The sequence below is a fragment of the Canis aureus genome, chromosome 14 (genome assembly GCF_053574225.1).
Source record: "Canis aureus isolate CA01 chromosome 14, VMU_Caureus_v.1.0, whole genome shotgun sequence".
NCBI classification, from domain to species: domain Eukaryota; kingdom Metazoa; phylum Chordata; class Mammalia; order Carnivora; family Canidae; genus Canis; species Canis aureus.
This window is the reverse complement of record NC_135624.1, coordinates 64,151,708-64,171,905: the sequence shown is the minus strand read 5'-3', so window position 1 is coordinate 64,171,905 and position 20,198 is coordinate 64,151,708. Positions and strand designations below refer to the sequence as shown.

The following is a 20,198-nucleotide window of genomic DNA, read 5'->3' as shown; positions in this document are numbered from 1 at the left end:
AAGCTTCTTGGAAGCTATTTCCTATGTAACAAACTTTCTTTCTCCCTCTAGGCCTATTTTTTGACTGGAAGGGGTCTTGCTGTTTATAAAGATTGGGTTACAACATTTTTGCTAAGTCAAATCTCGCCAAAAGGTCTAAAAGTGGGAGAGTCAACAGAAAAGGCAAGAGGGACAACAGCACTGCAGAATTTAAGAAATCCACTGGCTGTGCCTTTAGCAAAGGATTTTTCCCCCATCACTATGAAATGGCGATTTTTTGCCTTCTATTTAATTTAATAAACACGTGCTGAGCTCCAACCATTAGTGAAGCCCCTAGAACACATAAATCAAACTTCTGATCTAGACGGACCTACTAAGGAAAAAAACCCAAAACAACAACGACAACAAAAAACTATTAGTTTGGGAGCCATATTAGTTTCATATTTTTTTCATTTAGAGGAAAAAGGAATATTTACAAAGTCAGGTAAAAATATTTTTTATATATTTGTACTGCCCAAAGTTTCACAGGCACAGTTAAGCCCCCATTCACATTCATCTAGTCCAATCCACCAGCACCATCTTGTATTTTGTGACAAATATCCAAATGGTGAAGAATTTTACTCAGAGGGGACCTAAACAGGGGAAAAATAAAATAGCCTTTTCTGCTTTTGGGGGTCTGGCCACCTGCCCAGCTCTATCTGACTCTAAAACCAAATTAATCTAAATTCAATAAATGAAAGGCAAGGACTATTATGAAGAGGTTTAAATAAATTCTTATGATGGTCACAGAACATGCAGTCTTTTCCCATTAAAACATTAGTAAGTGCTAAATAAGGCTACAATTAACAAGGTGCCAGAAAGCAGCAGAAGTACTTCCAGTTTCCTGGTGCCAATTAAATTAAACCTCAATTGAAAGACAAAGTCCCTCACAAAGTTTTTCCTGATGATTTTTTTTTTAAAGGGGCCGGTTCTACCCAAATTGTGAATAGCTGAAGTTTTGGACAAAAGTAGCACTAAACCACACTGACTTTATTCTTTTATTGGTGCAGAACTTTTGATCACTGATCTCAGCCATGTGAAAAGCAAATCAAATAATAGCCTGTTCTTAGTATAGTTTAAAGGCAAATGGATAAACAGTATCCTGAGGAACACCCTGAAAGGGTTTGATTTCCTTCTTGAGATGAAGGAAGGAAAGAAGGAAGGAGGGAAGGGAGGAAGGAGGAAGAAAGGATCATAGCTCTCACTTCCTTAGTTAAATGGCCTTTAACAGATTATTTCAAGAATGGGTACATTTGACAGCGTTTGTTGGCACAAATTAATTTTGTTAATTAAATCATAAATAAGCAGAGAAAGTAGAAAACAAATGCTCTATCTATGACACAGTGCTATATTCTCTTAGATGTACAATATAAAAAATTCCACAATTCTATATGCTACTCAGTGCTCATCATGATAAGTGCACTCTTAATCTCCTTTCTTGGTTTCACCCATCCCCCCACCTATCTCCCCTCGGGCAACCATCTCTTTGTTTTCTGCAAATATACACATTTTAAAAATCCAGTAGTTAATGAGTAGCACTTTTTGCCAAAGATTTGTTACTGGACTACTCTTACTACTAGAAAAAAACCAAGACTATACTTAGACTGCTATGGAAAACTCACCTGTACACCGTTAAGGGACGCTACCCCCATATACAGGAACACGCCATAGAGTACAGGCATGGGGATAAACTAGAAAGCAAAAAAGGAGGAAGGTTAAAGACAACAATAATAAAAACAGTAATAAAGAAGGATAATTTAAATAAAGGCCAAATCTGAAAGTAAACAATAGGACATAATAATACAGGGACCTCTAATTAGTGGGCTTTACTCATCGCTGATAAACTTCTAAGCTATACTTGAAACAAGTGGAGGGAGACTTTCAACTTTTATTTGATGCCTGCATTTTTTTTAAAGCAATGAGCATGCATGACCTCAAAAAAATTTTTTTTAATGGGGAAAAAAAGTTTGTTTCCCTTTCCCCTTAAAAGGAATGATTATGTAAACCAGATGTTTGCAGGAACTGAGAGGTAGAGAAAGGTAGACAGTTGCTTCGCTCCTGAGACCAAGTTCCTTTCCAACAGTCTGTTGATTTCTTCCTTAATAATTTTTGCCAAATGATCTATCAGCTTGGTGTGTAAATGCCTCTTTCAATTAAGCAAACATGAAACGGCTGTCCCCTTTCTTCCTCTCAGGAATATTAAGAGGACTAACTAATGAGAACACTGCTTGAAAGGAGCATCGAGCATACGGAAGCAATTAATTACACACATGCAGTAGTACACATTTTTAAAAAGTGAATTAATACATTTTCATGAAGTAATTAGCGAGAGTCTTTTACAATAATACAAAGTGTTTTAAGAATGGGGAAGTTCCAATGCAATGTTCCTTATGTTTTATCTATTCCTAGACCTTTGAAATGTCCTTAGTACTCTAGAAACTAAGCAACTCAAGGATGATTCTGTTTCTGGGAAGGCTTTTATTTGAACAACAAAAGGTTCTCAAGCTTGGATTTTGAAAAGAAGTCCAAGTAATTTCGGTTTTCAAAAACCACAATCAATTAAGTTCAATCTTACCAAATCTACATAAAGGAGGCTTTGTAGCCAGGAAACAGTATGATTTCAGAGTAATTTTTAAAGAACTATGACATGTATTAAATGAAACACAATTTCTATCAGTCTCTCCTTGGAATTACCTAAAACAGTTCTGTGTCTGAAACCCTGTGGTGACTACTGGAGAATCAGTAAATTCAAAATATGTCATGGCTATCTCCAATTGTTATTGGCTAGCTACAAGAATTGTTAAATTTATATGTAATACATATCTTCAGTCACATAAAATATCACATTCTTCTTCTAGGAAAAAACTAGTAATTGTGACATAGCTAATTTGATCTTGACTTCAGAAAAAAATTATTGAACATTGAATGTTGAGAAGGTAGGAGGAACAACAGTAAGAGTGTTGGGGAAGCCAAGTGTGCTGTAATACCCTACAATCACCACAAAGAGGTGAGCACATCACATTCAAGCCACTTGAGTTTTGACACGTGCCTTTATTTCCTGTAGAATGTACATATTTCCATTCCTCTGTACAAATTGACCAAAAAATAACCAACAAAGAAACCATCTCACTGCTTTAACTCATTTTTCAATTTTTAAAAATATCTTTTGCAGGCAAAGGCACTCTCATTTTTCTTTAATATATGATGATTCCTTTCTTGTCATTTCATTTTTAATTTCTTGGGAAGGAAAGAAAGGCAGAAGGGGAAAAGAGAAGTATAGTTCTCTTATAGTTGGCCAAGTAGTTAGAAATCCTGTAGTAGATACTTTTAATCTGAATAAAGTGTTTTTTCTGGCTTGGAAGAAGGTAATCACAAAGGTGATACTGAGCCTTATCTCCACCCCTCCTCTAAGTTTAGCTAAATATTTTCTCTAATGTAATTCTAGGATCAGAATGAAGGAAAGTTGTACCATGGTGTTGAGGTCTATGCTCTCTGAATTTATGCCAGATTTCACCAAATCTACCGCCAAATAAAATCAGAAGGTACCATTAACTCAGCATGGTGTATGGGTAGGAAAACAGCTTTAGAGATGATGATTTAAAAAAAAAAAAAAAATATATTCTTTGGCAAAAAGGAAAATATATGGAAGTCTATTGATTCAAATTTTTGGTCACTTTCAATGTAATGCAAACATCTTAAGAAATGCACCATTTTCTTTAAGATAGTGCAGTGTCTCACTAAAAATCTTTGAGTTTGGAAATCTTGATGAAATCTGACAGAATTACTGGGTTAGAGGATATTTTTTATTGGATTTGGTTCAGGAGTATATCAAAAGGTCAATCCTTAAAAATCCATCACAATAGAATCATTCATCACAATAGAAATTTCCCAAAGGAAGAAAAAGAAGAATGTTTCAAAAAGATGTGATCCTATTTTAAGTTAAATTAGCATAACATACATAGCAGTAGCAGGTAGGCATTTTTATAAAGCAAGACGGAGAAATTAAAACACAAAAAACTCAAGGTATACTAAGATTATAGGTATTTCAAGAATTATCAAATTATGCAAATAAAATTATATAAATAAATATAGCCAGAAAACCAAAAAGCCCAATATAAATATTATGCTTTTAATAAACATTAAAAATGAAAAAGTAAATGCTTGATTCTACAGCCAGATAGAAAATTATATTAAAGTCAGTGAAGATTTAGCATACTCAGACTATGTCACCAAATTTTTTAAACTCTGACGAATGTAGTTTCATTCTTTTTTACCTGGCCCTCCGTTTTGATTTCCTGATAGTGTTAGAATATTCCCATAAGAAAAAAAAATGTGAAAGGATAAATTTAGTAAGAAAGATAGATGGTAGTTGCCCACAGTGCAGAATTCAGTACAGGAGTGAGGCCTCCCAGCAGGATAATAACCATCGTGTGTGTGCCTGTGTGCCTGCGTGCATGCGTGTGTGTAAAACTCAGAACGAGGTACTGATTAAGAGCATGGAAGCACAGAAGTTGGCCACCTCTGGGTTCCTTCTGACTATACCTGTTGCGGAACTCTGAATTGTCAATGTTTATCCTCAGTATTCTCACCTATATGGTGGCCACGATAAAGATTATATAATATATAAGATCTGGTTCAGGGACTGGCTCATAATAGATACTCAAGAAATGATCAATGTGGTACTGATGTCATTATTAGCATCAGGACCTTCACTGGCAAGTGAGAAGCCTGCAACTGCCCAGCACTGCTCCCTCTGGTTCCTCTGTGGGAGGGGGTGGGGGCAGGAGGAGTATAGGCCAGAATGATGGCTGCAAAGGTCCGACTCGAAACCTCGGTTTTCTATATGCTCTACAATGTTGTCCTTTCAACTATAACAACTGTCTCCAGGAACACATTATTAAAATCACATCCTAATGCCTTTAAGCCTTAAAAATCTGGAACCATAAGGAAGCTGCCGACTTGCAATCTGGCCCCTAGTCACTGAAGAAACCATGGAGTCGCTTATGATGAAGAGTTTGTGAAAATGCCACATTTCTCTTTACATAAGAGAACTGGAAATTGGATCAAAGAAGCTGGGGAAGATCATCTCATGGGAAATGAAAGTAAATGAGCTCTTTGAGGGCAATACTGTTTTATTTTAAAAGGCAATAAACCACGATGGTTATGAGGTCAGGCTTTGGAGTTAGAACTGCCTGAGTTCAAACCTTGGTTCTACCATTTAAGAACTTTGTGAGTTGGCAAGTCATTTATACTTTGTTTTTTTTTTTAATCTGTAAGATGAATGCAATTATACATATATTTTTCATAGGTTTTATTGGACAACTAAATAAAAACAGTCTGTGAGGAGTTCTGGGTCTAATGCCAAACTTCCAATGAATGGGAGCCGCTATTACCACCACCATCATCATCCTCACTACCATGTCTCCTTGGTTCCCTGTTACTGAGCAGAGCATGGGGCACACTGTAGGAGCTCCACAAATGCTTGCCAGGTAGAAATTCAGTGCTAGCCTCCACATTTTAGAACCCTAAACAAACCTGAAAGACAAATTTTGGCTACACCTCACGTTAAAGATGAACTAATTCAAGCAAAGGCAACAGAAGCAGCAGTGAACTTGACCTGATCTTTATTTCTTTAAGTTCGTCAAAAGAACGAAAAAAAGTAAGCTCTAGGAAGAGTCTTTCATCTTGCTGCTGCTCTGTGGTCTCCCTCATATCCTCGTGCAGAGCACTAGCTTCACAGGCAGGGTTTCTGCTGCAGAGACCCAGATCTAAACTGCTTAACTGGCCTGGGAAGCCAGTGCTTCCTGTTTCCAAACAGTTCCGTACTCAGTCAGTGATGGGGTCGAGGCATGTATGAGTGCAGCTGGCCAGGGTCACAGGGTATCCCCATGAACTTAAAGCTGTAACACACTATTACTCCTTATGTTTTTCCATGTAAAAAGACTGACTTCGGCAAGGTCAAATCAAAGTAAGCCGCCATAAGGAGGCACAGAGCAAAGTACCCACCCTGCTTACAGCAGGGAGAACATGACATCTGAGGCCCCTAGACCTGTGGGACTGGGGGGGGGTGGGCAGGGAAGGCGTTGAGCCGTGTCATTTTTAAAAAGTGAAAGGCACATATTTCTCTTGATCCCGGTTCATTTGATCTGCCTTTCAAAGGCCGATTCTTAAGTAAAAGCATCCTCTAAAGTTGTCCTCTGTTCTTTTAAAACACACATAAGTCACATGGTGGAAGAAAAAGATTCCCTCCTCCTAAGTAACCCCTGATACCTCTCTTTCTGTGTAAATTCTGAGGTTAATTGTTAATCCTGACTCTTACTTAGTCATTACTTAGGTGTTAGTTAAACTATACTCTCATCTGCTTCTTCCTGTATTGACTTTTTACATGAACTACCAAGAATTCTGTGGTGAATGCTTCTAAGTTACCCGATTTCAATGGTAAGAAGGTCTTGATCTGAAATGAGCTAATGTGATGATTCCCGAAGTAAAGAATAGTTTACATCAAAGTCTGGAATCACAATTGTGAATGCTGGACTATTTTATTCTTGTTGTTTTAAAATCTAGGCTTCCCACAATATGTTGGAAGCTATAGTAATAAAATAATTTCATTTCCCACACTTTGGGCACAAACACTGCCTAGTAAAAATGTTTGCTGGACCACCTTTTTCATTTTTTTTTTAAAGATTTTATTTATTTACTCATGAGAGACACACACAGAGAGAGAGACAGAGACAGAGGCAGAGGGAGAAGCAGGCTCACTGCGGGGAGCCTGATGTGGGACTCAATCCTAGGACCTGGGTATCACCACCTGAGCCAAAGGCAGATGCTCAACCACCAAGCCACCCAGGTGCCCCTTTCACTAATTCTTACGACTCTTTGCATTGACTCAAAGTTGCCAGATGGAAATACCCATAATTATAAACCTCAGCAGCTGAACAAAGGTGAACTTAAGGAAGGTCAAAAGGAAAAGCAAGCTCATGCTCATTGATCCCTTACATCTCTCTTGCTTCTTTCTCAATATTCTAAACTGTTCCTGCAAATACTCAGGTGCTTTGCATATCGGGGCAAAAAGAATCATTGCAAAATAAAGAACAAAAGGGCTTTCAGCTTTAATTCCTCTGCAGCCACATTTGGGTGCAGGGTTAGAAAATAGTTAGGAAGAGGCGTTGTTGAAAATGTGAGTCTTGCATCTTTTCCTAAAAATAGCAATTTATACAGTATCTGTTCTCTGTGTCCCTTTGGGATCATACACGATTACTCAGCTAAAAAAAAAAAAAAGCTTTTAAACACATCTGAATTTTTTGAGTTAGGATTTTACACTGTATTAATGAAAAGACATAATACAAAAATAAAAGAAAAAATGGGTGGGGGCTGATGGGCTAAAGGGTTCATCTGAACAGATGAAAAGATTTCTATTATGCCCTACTAGTTAGTAGCTAAGCACTAAGAGACCCCATAAAAAACTCTGCAGTTGTGTCATGTGAGCCCACCTTTAAGGAACCCAGGGGCAAATTCATTCCTATATATCCTCCCATAACATGAGGTCATAAATGCCTGCAATGACCTCTCTAAAAATGGATCTGTCCAGATGAGGTTCTATTGCCTGTGTGGTCGAAAGCTGTCAGACTTTTCCACCAGTTGATGTGCTGGTGACGTGGGGCAACAAAGGAACATAAAGCCTTTTGGTAGTGGATTTGATGCTATGAAACTCAACTTCAAACCTACCCTACAACTTGCTTTGTATAGGCAAAAGGGATCATAGATTTCCCTCTGTCCCTGAAAAATGTTAAGACCCAGACTCTCTTAAGTTTCTTCATATGTGACCAGAAACAACTTTTTTGAGGTTACTTTAAATTTTATTTTCCTATATGGTACGTGAAATGCATATTCCTTCATGATTCCTGTCATAAATTAATTAAGCCAGTTAACTGACATTGTGGAAACCAGGGATAAGAGATGAATATTTAAATCTTTCAACTGTTTACCAAGTATTTTATGCATAATGTATGTGTTCATCTAAATACTCTGAGGGGCAAAACCAGTCTTAATCATAGGCTAAGAAATTATAGTTTCACTTTCCTCAAATTCATCTGAATGATAATTGACTTATAAATGTGCCAGCTTGAGAGAAGTGGAGGACTTTTGCCTTCCCTCTGTGTACTTCTGTATTGTTTGAATTCTTTTTTTTTAATTTTTTTTTTATTTATTTATGATAGTCATCACAGAGAGAGAGAGAGAGAGAGGCGGAGACATAGGCAGAGGGAGAAGCAGGCTCCATGCAGGGAGCCCGACGTGGGATTCGATCCCGGGTCTCCAGGATCGTGCCCTGGGCCAAAGGCAGGCGCTAAACCACTGTGCCACCCAGGGATCCCTTGTTTGAATTCTTTACAAAAATGTACTGCTCCATCACTTGTATTGTATAGTTAAGCATCTTAAAAATCTGAAAAATGAGAACTGTTGAGAAATAAACAAAAATTGGGGTGCTTGGGTGGCTCAGTCAGTTAAGAGTCTCCCTTTAGCTCAGGTAATGATCCCAGGGTTCTGGGATCGAGTCTCACAACAGGCTCCCAGCTCACTGGGGAGCCTGCTTCTCCTTCTCTTTCTGCCTGCCATTCCCCCCTGCTCGTGCTCTCTCTCTAATAGATAAAATATTTTAAAAAATAAATAAAATACACAAGAATTTTCAGAGACAAATTTGAAAGGATATTAACAGTGGTTGTTTATAGCTTCTAGATCTATATAGGTAATTTTATGCTTTATATGTACTGTGGTGCAGAGTATCAAACACAAATTATCAATAATTGGCCAGTATTGTTATATAATAGAAGAAGAAAATGCTTGTATCACAAAAAAAGAAATGGAAGCTCCATGAAAGTTAAACCTGCTCTTTTAACCCTATCTCGTCTTCTAAATAGGTATTCTCATAGGGTTCGTATTCATCTATTTTCGCAGATAGTCACCCCATCAATCAAAGCTACATATTTGACTCTTGACTTTCTAAAAAATCTACCATATAATTTTTTTCTTCTTCAGAAGTTCATTTCTAAAGTTTTCTTGTCAGAAATCAGTAATTTTACTCTATTCTCCAGGCCTTCTGATTCAAAGAAAATAGAAACGCGGTCAGCAATAATAAAGAATGGAGAAAAGTTACAAAATGATCATGTTATCCAGGAGTCTGCTGTGTGCATGTGCATGGGGGGCAGTGGAAGCAGGATTTAGGAACAAGTAAATGGAAAATAATGGGAAGAAAGGATACAAGGGGAGTAAGAAACATAGTGAGGAGGGGCAAATCAATTGACTAAACTGTGTGGAACTGCCATTTGCATAGGTCAAAAAACCTAAATACTGGTAATTTAATGTGGTTCAATCAAATAACTACAATAATAATAATAATAATAACTAATAATAGAAGGAGTGAAGGAGTGAGAAGGACATCAAAATGAAAGTTTTTAAAGTCCTCAAGTCCTCATTCTACTGACCCCTGCTTCAGTGTGTTCCAGAACTGATGAGAATCTTGCAGATAAGGAATTCTACTCTTCGCACATTACCTGTCAATGTACTGAGGAGGAGAAAGAGGTAAATATTTCACATATTTACCTTCAAGATGGGAGCCATAAAGACCGACAGACCAGTCAGGATAAACACGAGGGTTCCAGTGACTCTCTGTTCCCTAAAACCAAATAAAAAGATTACCAATTTACCCCTTGTTTTTTTATAAATATGCTCTTGTCTTTTCACCTTCCAAAAAGATTATCCATTGACCAAATTAATGTTTGACGAAAACAGCAGATGTATTGATATCTTATAGAAATTAATACCTCAAGGACAACATATAAGCTCAACATAACTATAGAATTCTCTTAAAACTATTGTATAATGTGATTTCAATTCAAGAGAAAAGTGATAAAGTGATTCTGTTAAATCCTTTGCTCCTTTCATAATAATAATAATAATAATAATAATAATAATAATAATAATGTCACTTGCTCTTAGTCCATCAATTCCTGGCCTCTTTGAAGCCCTTATTTTTTAAATGACTTGTACTGTTGTGTAATTACACCTTCTTTCACAGGAGACAGATATTACATTGTCCTGCATTCTAATTAACAAACAGCTCAGGGAAATTTCATAAGTGCAATAAATCCCATCAGTCTAATTTCCAAATCTACAACAACAAGAGTACTTTTTAATAAATAGGATTCCCATCCAACACCCCCTCCCCCAGCCCCCAAGAAAGAATCACCCACTGTTGTGGCGTGGGAAACAATGGCTCTGTCCTGCAAGCTATTCACTCAAGCACTTAGAAGCAGGGTTTGCTATAAAAAGTATTCAACAAAGTATAAAGGTCTTAGACAAGTCCTTCATGGCTACCCAAATTTAACAGCTGGAGGTCAAGGTTTCTCAGTGCTTATGGGGACAGAAAATGAACTGGAAAATAAGAATTCCTTTCCCTTTGCAGAATCTTAAAAATCACAAGGAGACTCAAGAGTTTTGGGGAATCTCAGCAGAGCTGAAAGGTTAAAGGGTTTTGCCTTTACACAGGATTGTGATAGAGTAAGTACCACAGCACCGAAATAAGCTGCATGATGAAGAAAATGAATGAGCTGTTTGTGCTTTTATGTTGCATCATTTAGCCTTCATTAATCAAAAATGTTTTATGTAAAATAAGAAGTGAACTCGAAAAATTATTGAAGACTTTATAAGGAAAATTTAGTCCTTTCTGGAACAGCAAGTACAGGAATAAATTAATCATCACCAGCCTTTTCTCCTCCCATTCCGCCCATTTCCTATGGATGACACATTGACATGGCATGATGTGTTTTGCCATTTTCTTCTGACTTAACGTACCTTACTCCTAGAAACTTTGGTTGTTCTCCAGGGGCAGAAGTCTCTGTCTCCATCTTCAAACTGTCGATGTGAGCAATGGAAATGACAGTAGCAGCCACATACCACGGAAGAGCCATAAAAGAGCACACCACCATGAGGATGGCCACCCAAAAGAGATCCAGGTGATATCCAGCTCCTTTCTGTACAAAGAGGTAACAAAATCATATGGAAAAAAAATACTCATCTATCTTGTCCAATTTCCAGATGGGAATTAAGATTACCAAAAAACCTCAACTCACATGGCTTGCTAAAAATATCTACTTCAAGGTAAGTTTTTCAAGTAAGAGAACTTTATCTTCCTCATATTATCCCCCTACAGTTAAACACAGAGCTGCCACATGACACCTCCTCTAGCTTGATTGAGGTCGCAGCTTACGTATCATTTGCTTGTTAGTTATCCTCTCTGTATCCAATTTTATAATCAGAAAAATGGAGACAGACATCTACTTTGAAGCATTATTATGACCATTCAGTGAAGAAACAGAGGCAAAACATCTTATAGGAACTTAAAAGGTAGTGGTTGTTGCATAGTAGGAGCTCAGAAAACAGTTATGATAGCTGTGGTGGTACTGGTTATTGTTAATACAAGCACAAAAAGCACCTTAAAAGCAGGCACTAATCCTTCTCTGTTTGACTGTCTAGCAAGAAGTGGTTCACCTAGACAGTATTCAGCACATGTAGACCAGAGATCTGAAAGCAACCTTAAGAAGGTACGCATAAGATGATTTCTCACCTTTCACAGTATATGAAAATAATTGTTCAATAACCTATTCAACATGATCATCAAGGTAATTAATACACCCTTCATCAGAAGAGGCTGATTTCAAACACTGTCCAATGGTCACAATACCATTTATTGACTGGAAGAGCAGACGATGTAACAAAAGGTCTCTCTCTTTTACTCACTATATAAATAGTGTTAAATGTGTCCACAATGTTATCCTGTGGTTATATTTCTCTGCTCTATTTATGAAGAAACCAAATGCTTAATACCCCTACGGAGCCTGAGAAAATAGAGCAGTCCAATTTCACAGCATGAAGCAGCAACACCATGAGCCAGGATATGACCAATCTGAGGGAATGGAGATGTTGCCTTTAAAAAATGAGAATGTAATTTATACTAGAAACCTGGTGACTGTTATCATGCAGATCCAATTACAGTTAGTTAGAACTCTGCTCTCTTCTCACTGAAATGCCAAGATTTCACCGCTGGCTCACAAACATAGGTCTAATCATGTTCTCAGAGAACTCATCATAGGCAAGGGTTGACACAAGAAAAAAAAGCATATACTGACTCTGTCCACATTTGACTATGAACAAAAGTCTCCTTGGGAGACAAAGGTTAATATATATTCATAAAAGCAGTTCATTTCAGTACAAATGGTTGGAAACCATAGGGTTTGAATTGGGAGTGGGATATGGTAAGGGAAAGGAGAGCACAGGGTGGAGATTAGCTGAAATAAACTTGTTCAAGAATTACTAAGGAGGTGAGTATCATGATATACCTGGGTCTCAATCATTCCATTCCTTGAACAAATATTACTACCAATTTATTAATAGGCACAATTCTAGGTGTTAATGGCATATCCGTGAATGAAACAGACAAAAATTCCCATATGCAAGGTGTTTCCATTCTACTGAGACAACAATAAACAACATAAGTAAACTGTAGACTATACAGTATCTTAAATAGTACTAAGTACAAAGTAGAACTATGAGAATTTGGGCTTGTAGGCTGAGTGTAATGGAGGCCACTGGAGGGTTTTAAATGGAGGAGTGACATGACTGGCTTATGTTCTAAACACTATGGATGCTGTGTTAGGAACAGACTAAAGAAAGTCAAGAACAGTAAGACCAGTTAGGAGTTAGGAGGTTGCTACCATAATCCATACAAGAAACTGTGACATTTAGAGCTGGAGTGTTAGCAGTCAAGATGGCAGGAAGCGTTTGGATTCTAACTACACTTTAAGGTGGAATCTATAGGATTTGCTCATCGCCTGTGAACATGTCTTATGTCCTTGCTGTAGACCACTCATGATCTGGCCTCTGTTCACATCTGTAGCCTCATCTTTCACCTCTCGCCGGCCCAGATCCTATATCATGGCCACTTTCAATCACATACAATTCCTTCAATGTATCTTTCATACTAATGCCTTTGTGTCTTTGTCCATATAGTACCCTTTCCCTGGAATAATGTCTACTCTTCCTTCCTTTTACCTTGAATCAGTCCTACTCATCCTTAAGACTTAAATCAGCCTTTCTATTTTCTTTTAGTTTTCTTACCTCAAGCCAAGTGAGATGGGTAAGTCCAGTTAAGTTATATTTCCTTTTCTATGTTCCGCTATTGCGTTACACTTTCCTTCACCACAGCACTCATCACACTGTTTTGAAATTATGTGTGTATTTATCAGTCTTTGGTACTAGACTATCCTGAATACTGAAGTAGAGTTCATGGAGCACACTCAATTCTCAATTAACATTTACCAAAAACGAACCACAAATAGCATGTATACATTTTTCTGAGTAGCAAATATAGACTCTTAATCAGCCATACAAAAAATTAAAACTAGATTTGTTAATTGGTAGAAATGTGAATCACCTGGAGGGGGGGCAGTGGACAACGGCTAGAAATGTCCGTTTTAAGCCCTATATAGACTAAACCACTCAAGACTATATTAGAGGTACCATCATCGTAATTAATGGACAGGATTCCCTAATCTTGGCATCAAGGAAACTGTAATAACTAAGGATGTACACATTGCCCAGATCAATGGGTCACAAGAATAGTTGTGGGAAAAATCATGTAGGCTACTATGAGCCAACTCCATGCTTTCTTGCTCTATTTCAACAAAAACAATTTTGAACAAGATATCCTGGAGACTAGCAAAAAGGGGCCACATAATACAAAGAGGGTGAAATGAGGATTTTAGAAAGTAGAATACAAAGGAAACTATGCAAAACCACCAAAATAAATAAAGGCTCTGGGAGAAAATAATTATAGATACATAATTACTGTGTGCCCTGACATCATTCTCTTCAAAAGTGTCTTCCTTTCCCTCAACCATGTTGAGACTTCTTAATACTGTTAAGAGGAGGGGGAAATCATCAACATGACCTGAAGGCCCTGGCAGGTCTGCCTCTGTGTGGTTCCCTCTCCATCCTCAACTCTTCATCTCTCAGGGCAACCACACTGGATTATATCAGGCATTCACTCTTGTCAGGTTACTTCTCTTGTAAAGCCTGTACTTACATAGTGATCCCTGTGCCAGAATGGAATCTAGCCTCATCTGGCTAATTCCTACTAATGCTTTTAAAAATCAGTGTAAGTTCCACCAGTTTAGGAACTCCTTATAGTTCCCAAAGTAGGCCAAATGCTCTCTTAGAGATTCTTAAAGCACCATCTCCTTCCTTCACAGCACTAGCCACATTTGCAATGTCATATTTTGCATGATTATTTGAATTATACTTCTCATTCTCATGGACCAGAAGCTGTAATGAGAACAAGGACCATGTATGTTTTTATTCGCCACCACTGAACCCCCAGAACCTGAAACAGTGCCCATCATAGAGCAAACACTCCAGATAAATGTTTGTTGGGTAAATGAATAACATTCAATGGCACTCTGCTATATCCTAAAAGGAAAAGAATAGATAATATATAATTGTTGTCCTCAAATGGCTTACAATGTAGTGTTAGAGCTGAACAAATCAAGAGGCATTTACAATACTATGGTGTTCTATATTTGGGGTGAGCTTGCATGGTAAGGTGCCGTGCAGAAGGAGTACTAAACCCAAAGTCAAAGACGGTATTCATAGAAGGTGGTATTTAAGCTGAGTTCTAAAATGTGAGCCATAAGCATCTGGGAGGCAAGATATGGAGAAGTAGGAGAAATAAACTAGGCAAATAAGCCACCATTTTGAGAAAAGAAATAGAGTTGATGCATAGGAGGAGATGGGAGAGGTAGGAAAAAAGGCTACAGAAGTTAAGAACTTTAATGTTTTGCTAAAGACTTTGGAATTTTTATCATAAGAGCAAAGAGAAACCATTGAAGGCTTTTAAGGGAGGCAAGTGATATGATCAGATATCTGTTTAGAAGAATGGCTCTGTGGGTTTGCAGAGGATATACTGGAAGTGGTCAAGACTAGAGGAAGAGAGGATGGATGTGACAGCATTGCCATAGTCCAGGCCGGAGATAGCACAGTTCCAACTAAAGTAATAGGATGGGGAAGGACAATGGACAGATGGGACAGATTAAGGAAACTGTGAGTCCAAAGAGGGAAAAGTAATGAATTTATTTTGCCAAATTTCTTTCTTTCTTTTTTTTTTTTTTTTTATTTTTATTCATGATAGGCACACAGTGAGAGAGAGAGAGGCAGAGACACAGGCAGAGGGAGAAGCAGGCTCCATGCACCGGGAGCCTGATGTGGGATTTGATCCCGGATCTCCAGGATTGCGCCCTGGGCCAAAGGCAGGCGCCAAACCGCTGCGCCACCCAGGGATCCCTATTTTGCCAAATTTCAATGTTTGAGGCTTACAATGTCTATCTAGTACAGTATCCTACATACAGTGAACACCGGAGACATATTTATTGACTAGAATAGTAAAAGCTATCCTAAAAAATTCAAAGTGCTCCAACTATTGCCATAAAGACCCAGAGCCCAAATGGTTATGTTAGAGACTTTGTTCCTGCAAAACAAACCTATATATATGAAAACAAGCCAACCCTAAGATGTTTCTTTTAGTTAAAGGTATCTGAATAAGTAGAAACAGATGGAATAAAAATAGTATTCAAATATTGGAACTTTTAATAGAAACAGTACTGTAAGAAATATAGACAACAGCATTTTTCAAAAATAGCATGTGAATTGTTCCTTACCCTTTCCTCCCCATTGCCATTGCCTTTTGCAGATTTTATAATCTCCTACTTGGATTATTCAGGGGCCTCCTAACCACTCCCCTCCACCTACTCCCACTCTGGCACCTCTCCCACCCAACTTTAATGCTGCTAGCAAGAATGTTTAAATGCAGTGCTGGTACCATCCATCCAGGCTGGAATGTTGAGGAAGCAGGGAAGGCCAGCAGGAGATGAGCAAGACAAACAGGACAGAACTGGTCATAATGAACACCTGGCTTGCCATGCTGGGATGCTCCTCATTTGATAGTATGATAGGGGCACACAAATATTCCTGAAACCTCATCATTCCTTAGACATGCCTTGCACATTCCACCCTACTCTTCAAACTGGTATCCTGTTTCTAAGTCTTGACATTTGTTTAAGTCCATTCTCTCTCTTCAAGGCCCAGCTCAAATTCCCCTGCCTCCTTGACATCACTTAGCAACCCTTGGCCCTCAATGCCGTCCTCACCATAGAAGTCCTTGCTTCAGTCCTGTCCCTGACAGCCCACTCTCCTTACAGAGTAGTCTTTTAAAAATCTCCATTATTATATGACATTTCCCTGCTCAAAACCCTCCAGTGGCTTCCTGTTTCCATCCAAAATAAAACACAGTAAAATTGTCTGAAGGTTCTATATCGCTGTTTCTTTCTGGAACTATTTTGCCCTATAGGGAACATTTGTCAAGGTCTAGAAATATTTTTGTTTGTCACAACTTAGGGGAAAGAGAGGCATCTAGGGGGTAGAGAGCAGAGATGCTGCTAAGTAGCCTACAATACACAGGACAGCCACGACAAACAAAGAATTGCAGTTGAGAACCTTTGTTCTACGTGATCTGGCCTTACGCCCTTTGACCTCATCATGCATCACTAATTCCTCTTGTTCCAGTTACACTGGTCTGTTATCTGTTCTTCAACATACCAAGCTCCTTCCCACCCTGAGGCCCTTGCACTTGCTCATATCTTTACTTGGAAAACTGTTATTTAATAAGCACCCATTGAACACCCTATGCTGTGTTAGGCTTTGTGTTAGATAAAATAATAAAACAGAATTTGTGCCCCTAAGGGGTTTAGATATTATTATTTGAAGCCAGATATGAAAGCAAATAATTTATTGTATGCATAAGACACAAGGCACAAAGAAAACCAAGTCAATCCCAACCTTGGTGGTGGAGTTAAGGGGTGAATAGGGAAAAATCCACTAAACTCCTTCAGAGCAGAAACCATAACAATTCTTATCTTTAACAACTAACACAAGTGTTCCATATATAGCAAGGACTCAAAAAATGCTCAAAAGGTTATGTATGTCCTTTAAAGTTTAAAAAAGTCCTGTCTTTGTGAATATAAATCTAAAGGATGTTCTACTTTTTGAAACTAGAGATTGTTTTAAGTAGCAGGACAGGAAGTGAAATTTTACTTTCTTTTGGTATTGTATATGCCTTGCTAATACAGAACAAAAGTCAATTGGAATAAACCCACAGAAATCAAGATCTACAGGAGAAAAAAGACTAATCTACTGCCTAACGTTTGTATCTGACAAAGAGATGATAACAAAGGGTCAGGAGAAGTACACACACATGCACAGACACAGAATAAACATTCATACTAGGAGCCCCCCACGATCCAGACAATAAGCTGGTTTATGGGGACACCAAGAACCATGACAAAGTTCCTCCCCACAAGGAGCTAACAACCAGATGAGGAGACCAGATTTGTACACAAATTATAATGCACTCTAAACAGAGATTCAAAGAGAAATATACTTGGAAAAGACACCCAAAGTACAGAGGATAAACTGTTCAACAATGTCTAGAGTGAACCCACAAAAACTTCCTGCTGTGACGACATCTAAACAGGGCTTTGAATAATATGACACTTACTATGAGAACTGGAGATGGGTTGACATGTTTTCAGCTATCACCTGTCTAACACAGTACAACAACTCTGATAACCATGAGGTCCAGGATAACCAAATTCTTTAATATGTATTTACGGAGCCTACCATATGGAAATCATTGTGATGGGCCACAAGAGAGGTGGAGAAAGAACTAAACCATGTCCTTGCCTCAAAAGTGTTTGGGCCAGAAAAGGAGAAAAGGTAATTATACAACCTAACCTCCATGCAAGATATCATGTGACCAGCGCCACAGAGTGATACATATATAGTAAGAGCAAAAATAAGAACAGAAGAAATTACATTAGGAGTGAAGGCTACACTGATATGTTTATATCTGGATGCTCTTAAAAGATGGGAAGGGTTTTGGTAAGTGGTAATCATCGAGGAATGGAGAACAGAGTTAGAATAACTGGCAGGAAATGCTAACAGATTTGAGGAGAAACCAATAATCCATTGATCTGAGCATTGTATAGTATGTGAAGAGCATTATTCTAAATTTAGGTTGAGAAAATATCACAAAGAGATTTAAATCCCAGGTTAAGGCAAATAGACTTTCTTCAAGAGGCAAAATTTAGAGGGCCAAGGTTTAGAAATATAGGACTGACATATAAGAACGACACTTTAAAAAATTACTGCTTTTGAAATGAAGCAAGGGAAACTGATTATTAACTCATGGCTAAACAGTTAGAAAAGTCTAGACATGAAATAAGAGGACTGGATTTAAGGTTATAATAGGAATAGAAAGAAAAAATAAAACAAGCCAAATTTTGGAGTTATCCAATAAAATGACCTCAAATCAGAGTTTTACTACAGCAGATATCAGAAAATTTATTGATACACCAACTTATCTCTATTTCTAGATACCTATCCTAAACTATTTCTCCCTCCCACATACTTAAAATCATCTTCCTTGTGAGAAGTATCCCTTGCTCTGCAGTTTGAAGCTCAGACTGCCTCTGCAATAATTTAGGAAGTAACCTTGGAGAAGCCATGACCTTGCTGAACCTGGTTTGCTTTTGAGTGCTCTGCAGGGATAATGTGGGACATAACTAACCAAAATGATAGCCAAGAAAAGCCAAGTGGTTTGGCGCTCCTACATTAATACAGAGTTGTTCAACAGAGTGGAAAGGTAGATCCTATTCCAACAGAGCAATCAGCCAGCCAGGGCCACTTGACACCTAGCCAAAGCAAATGCCATCCCAAAACATGCTGTTTTTAATATTATAATGCCTCCATCCCTCTCACTGTTTCAGGTTTCTCTTTTGAATCAATTTCATAGCATTTAGGGCCTTTTAATTTTAGACAGGATCTCCAATCTTCACATTCCACAGCCACCTTTCCTAACAAAATGTGAATAAAACAATATCCAGAGTAAAAAGTCTTTCATCCATGATGTATCTCCACAGATTTGTGTCAAAAGATTGGCACTTATTCTGTAACTACTGTCATTCAAAGAAATTATTTTAAATAAGCAATTCCTAAAGTGATGAAAACTTATTTTCTGTATACTCAATTCCTATTTTAAGAGGTAAATCCTAGTATGTCTTGATTTTCCCATGTTTTCTATAGGAAATAGGAGAATTTTAAAAATTCCATATTTATATCAGGATTGTGTGGCTGGCTCGGTCAGTGGAGTATGCAACTCTTGATTTTGGGATTGTGAGTTCGAGCCCCACATGGGGTGTAGAGATAACTTAAAAAAAAAAGTATTAAAAAAATATATATCTTATAAATTCTAAATTTGCTAAACTTGAAATTTGGAATTTTATTAATAAGAAAATGAACAAAAGTGAACAAGAATTTACCTCCAAAGACACACAGCAAATTTATATATAGATCAACTATTATATCAAAATTTAAAATGTTTCCTCTTTTCAGAATAAAATATATTAGCTATCATCAATTTCCAGCCTTTAAAACTAAATCAAACTGAAATCCTCCCAGTAAAAAGTATCTAACAATGCTTAACAGAATATAGAAAATATCTTTTAGGGCAGCCCAGGTGGCTCAGTGGTTTAGTGCCACCTTCAGCCCAGGGCCTGATCCTGGACTCGGAATCGAGTCCCACATCAGGCTCCCTGCATGAAGCCTGCTTCTCCCTCTGCCTGTGTCTCTGCCTCTCTCTGTGTGTCTCTCATGAATAAATAAATAAAATCTTTAAAAAAAAAAAAAAGAAAATATCTTTTAGAAATCATGGCTTGTCTACCGGAAAGTAAAAGAAACAACTGGAGAGAAAAAACAATGGTAACAAGAAAGAGTGAATCTATGGCGTCAGTAAACCCTGGAGATTAGGCCCACCCTCAGAGACCTTAGGACCTGGATTTAGAATGAACATCTGAACTCTAGGGACAGAAGACCACTCTAGGAATATGGGAGAAAGGGTATAAATGAAAGACATCCCTTGAAATGAAATTAGGATACTCTAAACACAGCATACTCAGTTGGCCAACTAGGAAATAAGACACTCTATAGAGAAAGACAGTGGGGATATATGCAACTTTAGG

The 20,198-nt window shown here is 37.9% G+C and overlaps 1 protein-coding gene across 7 annotated transcripts in view; it reads right to left on the bottom strand.

The window, feature by feature from the left end:
- Positions 1–20,198, bottom strand: part of SLC4A4 (solute carrier family 4 member 4) — a 343,869-nt gene that overhangs the window by 14,530 nt on the left and 309,141 nt on the right. For all 7 annotated transcript variants that reach the window (XM_077848312.1, XM_077848309.1, XM_077848311.1 and 4 more), the window contains 3 exons: positions 10,867–11,045; positions 9,616–9,688; positions 1,641–1,709 (listed from right to left, as the gene is read on the bottom strand). In XM_077848312.1, coding sequence (XP_077704438.1) covers positions 1,641–1,709; positions 9,616–9,688; positions 10,867–11,045 — 321 coding nt within the window. The remainder of the gene's footprint in view (positions 1–1,640; positions 1,710–9,615; positions 9,689–10,866; positions 11,046–20,198) is intronic.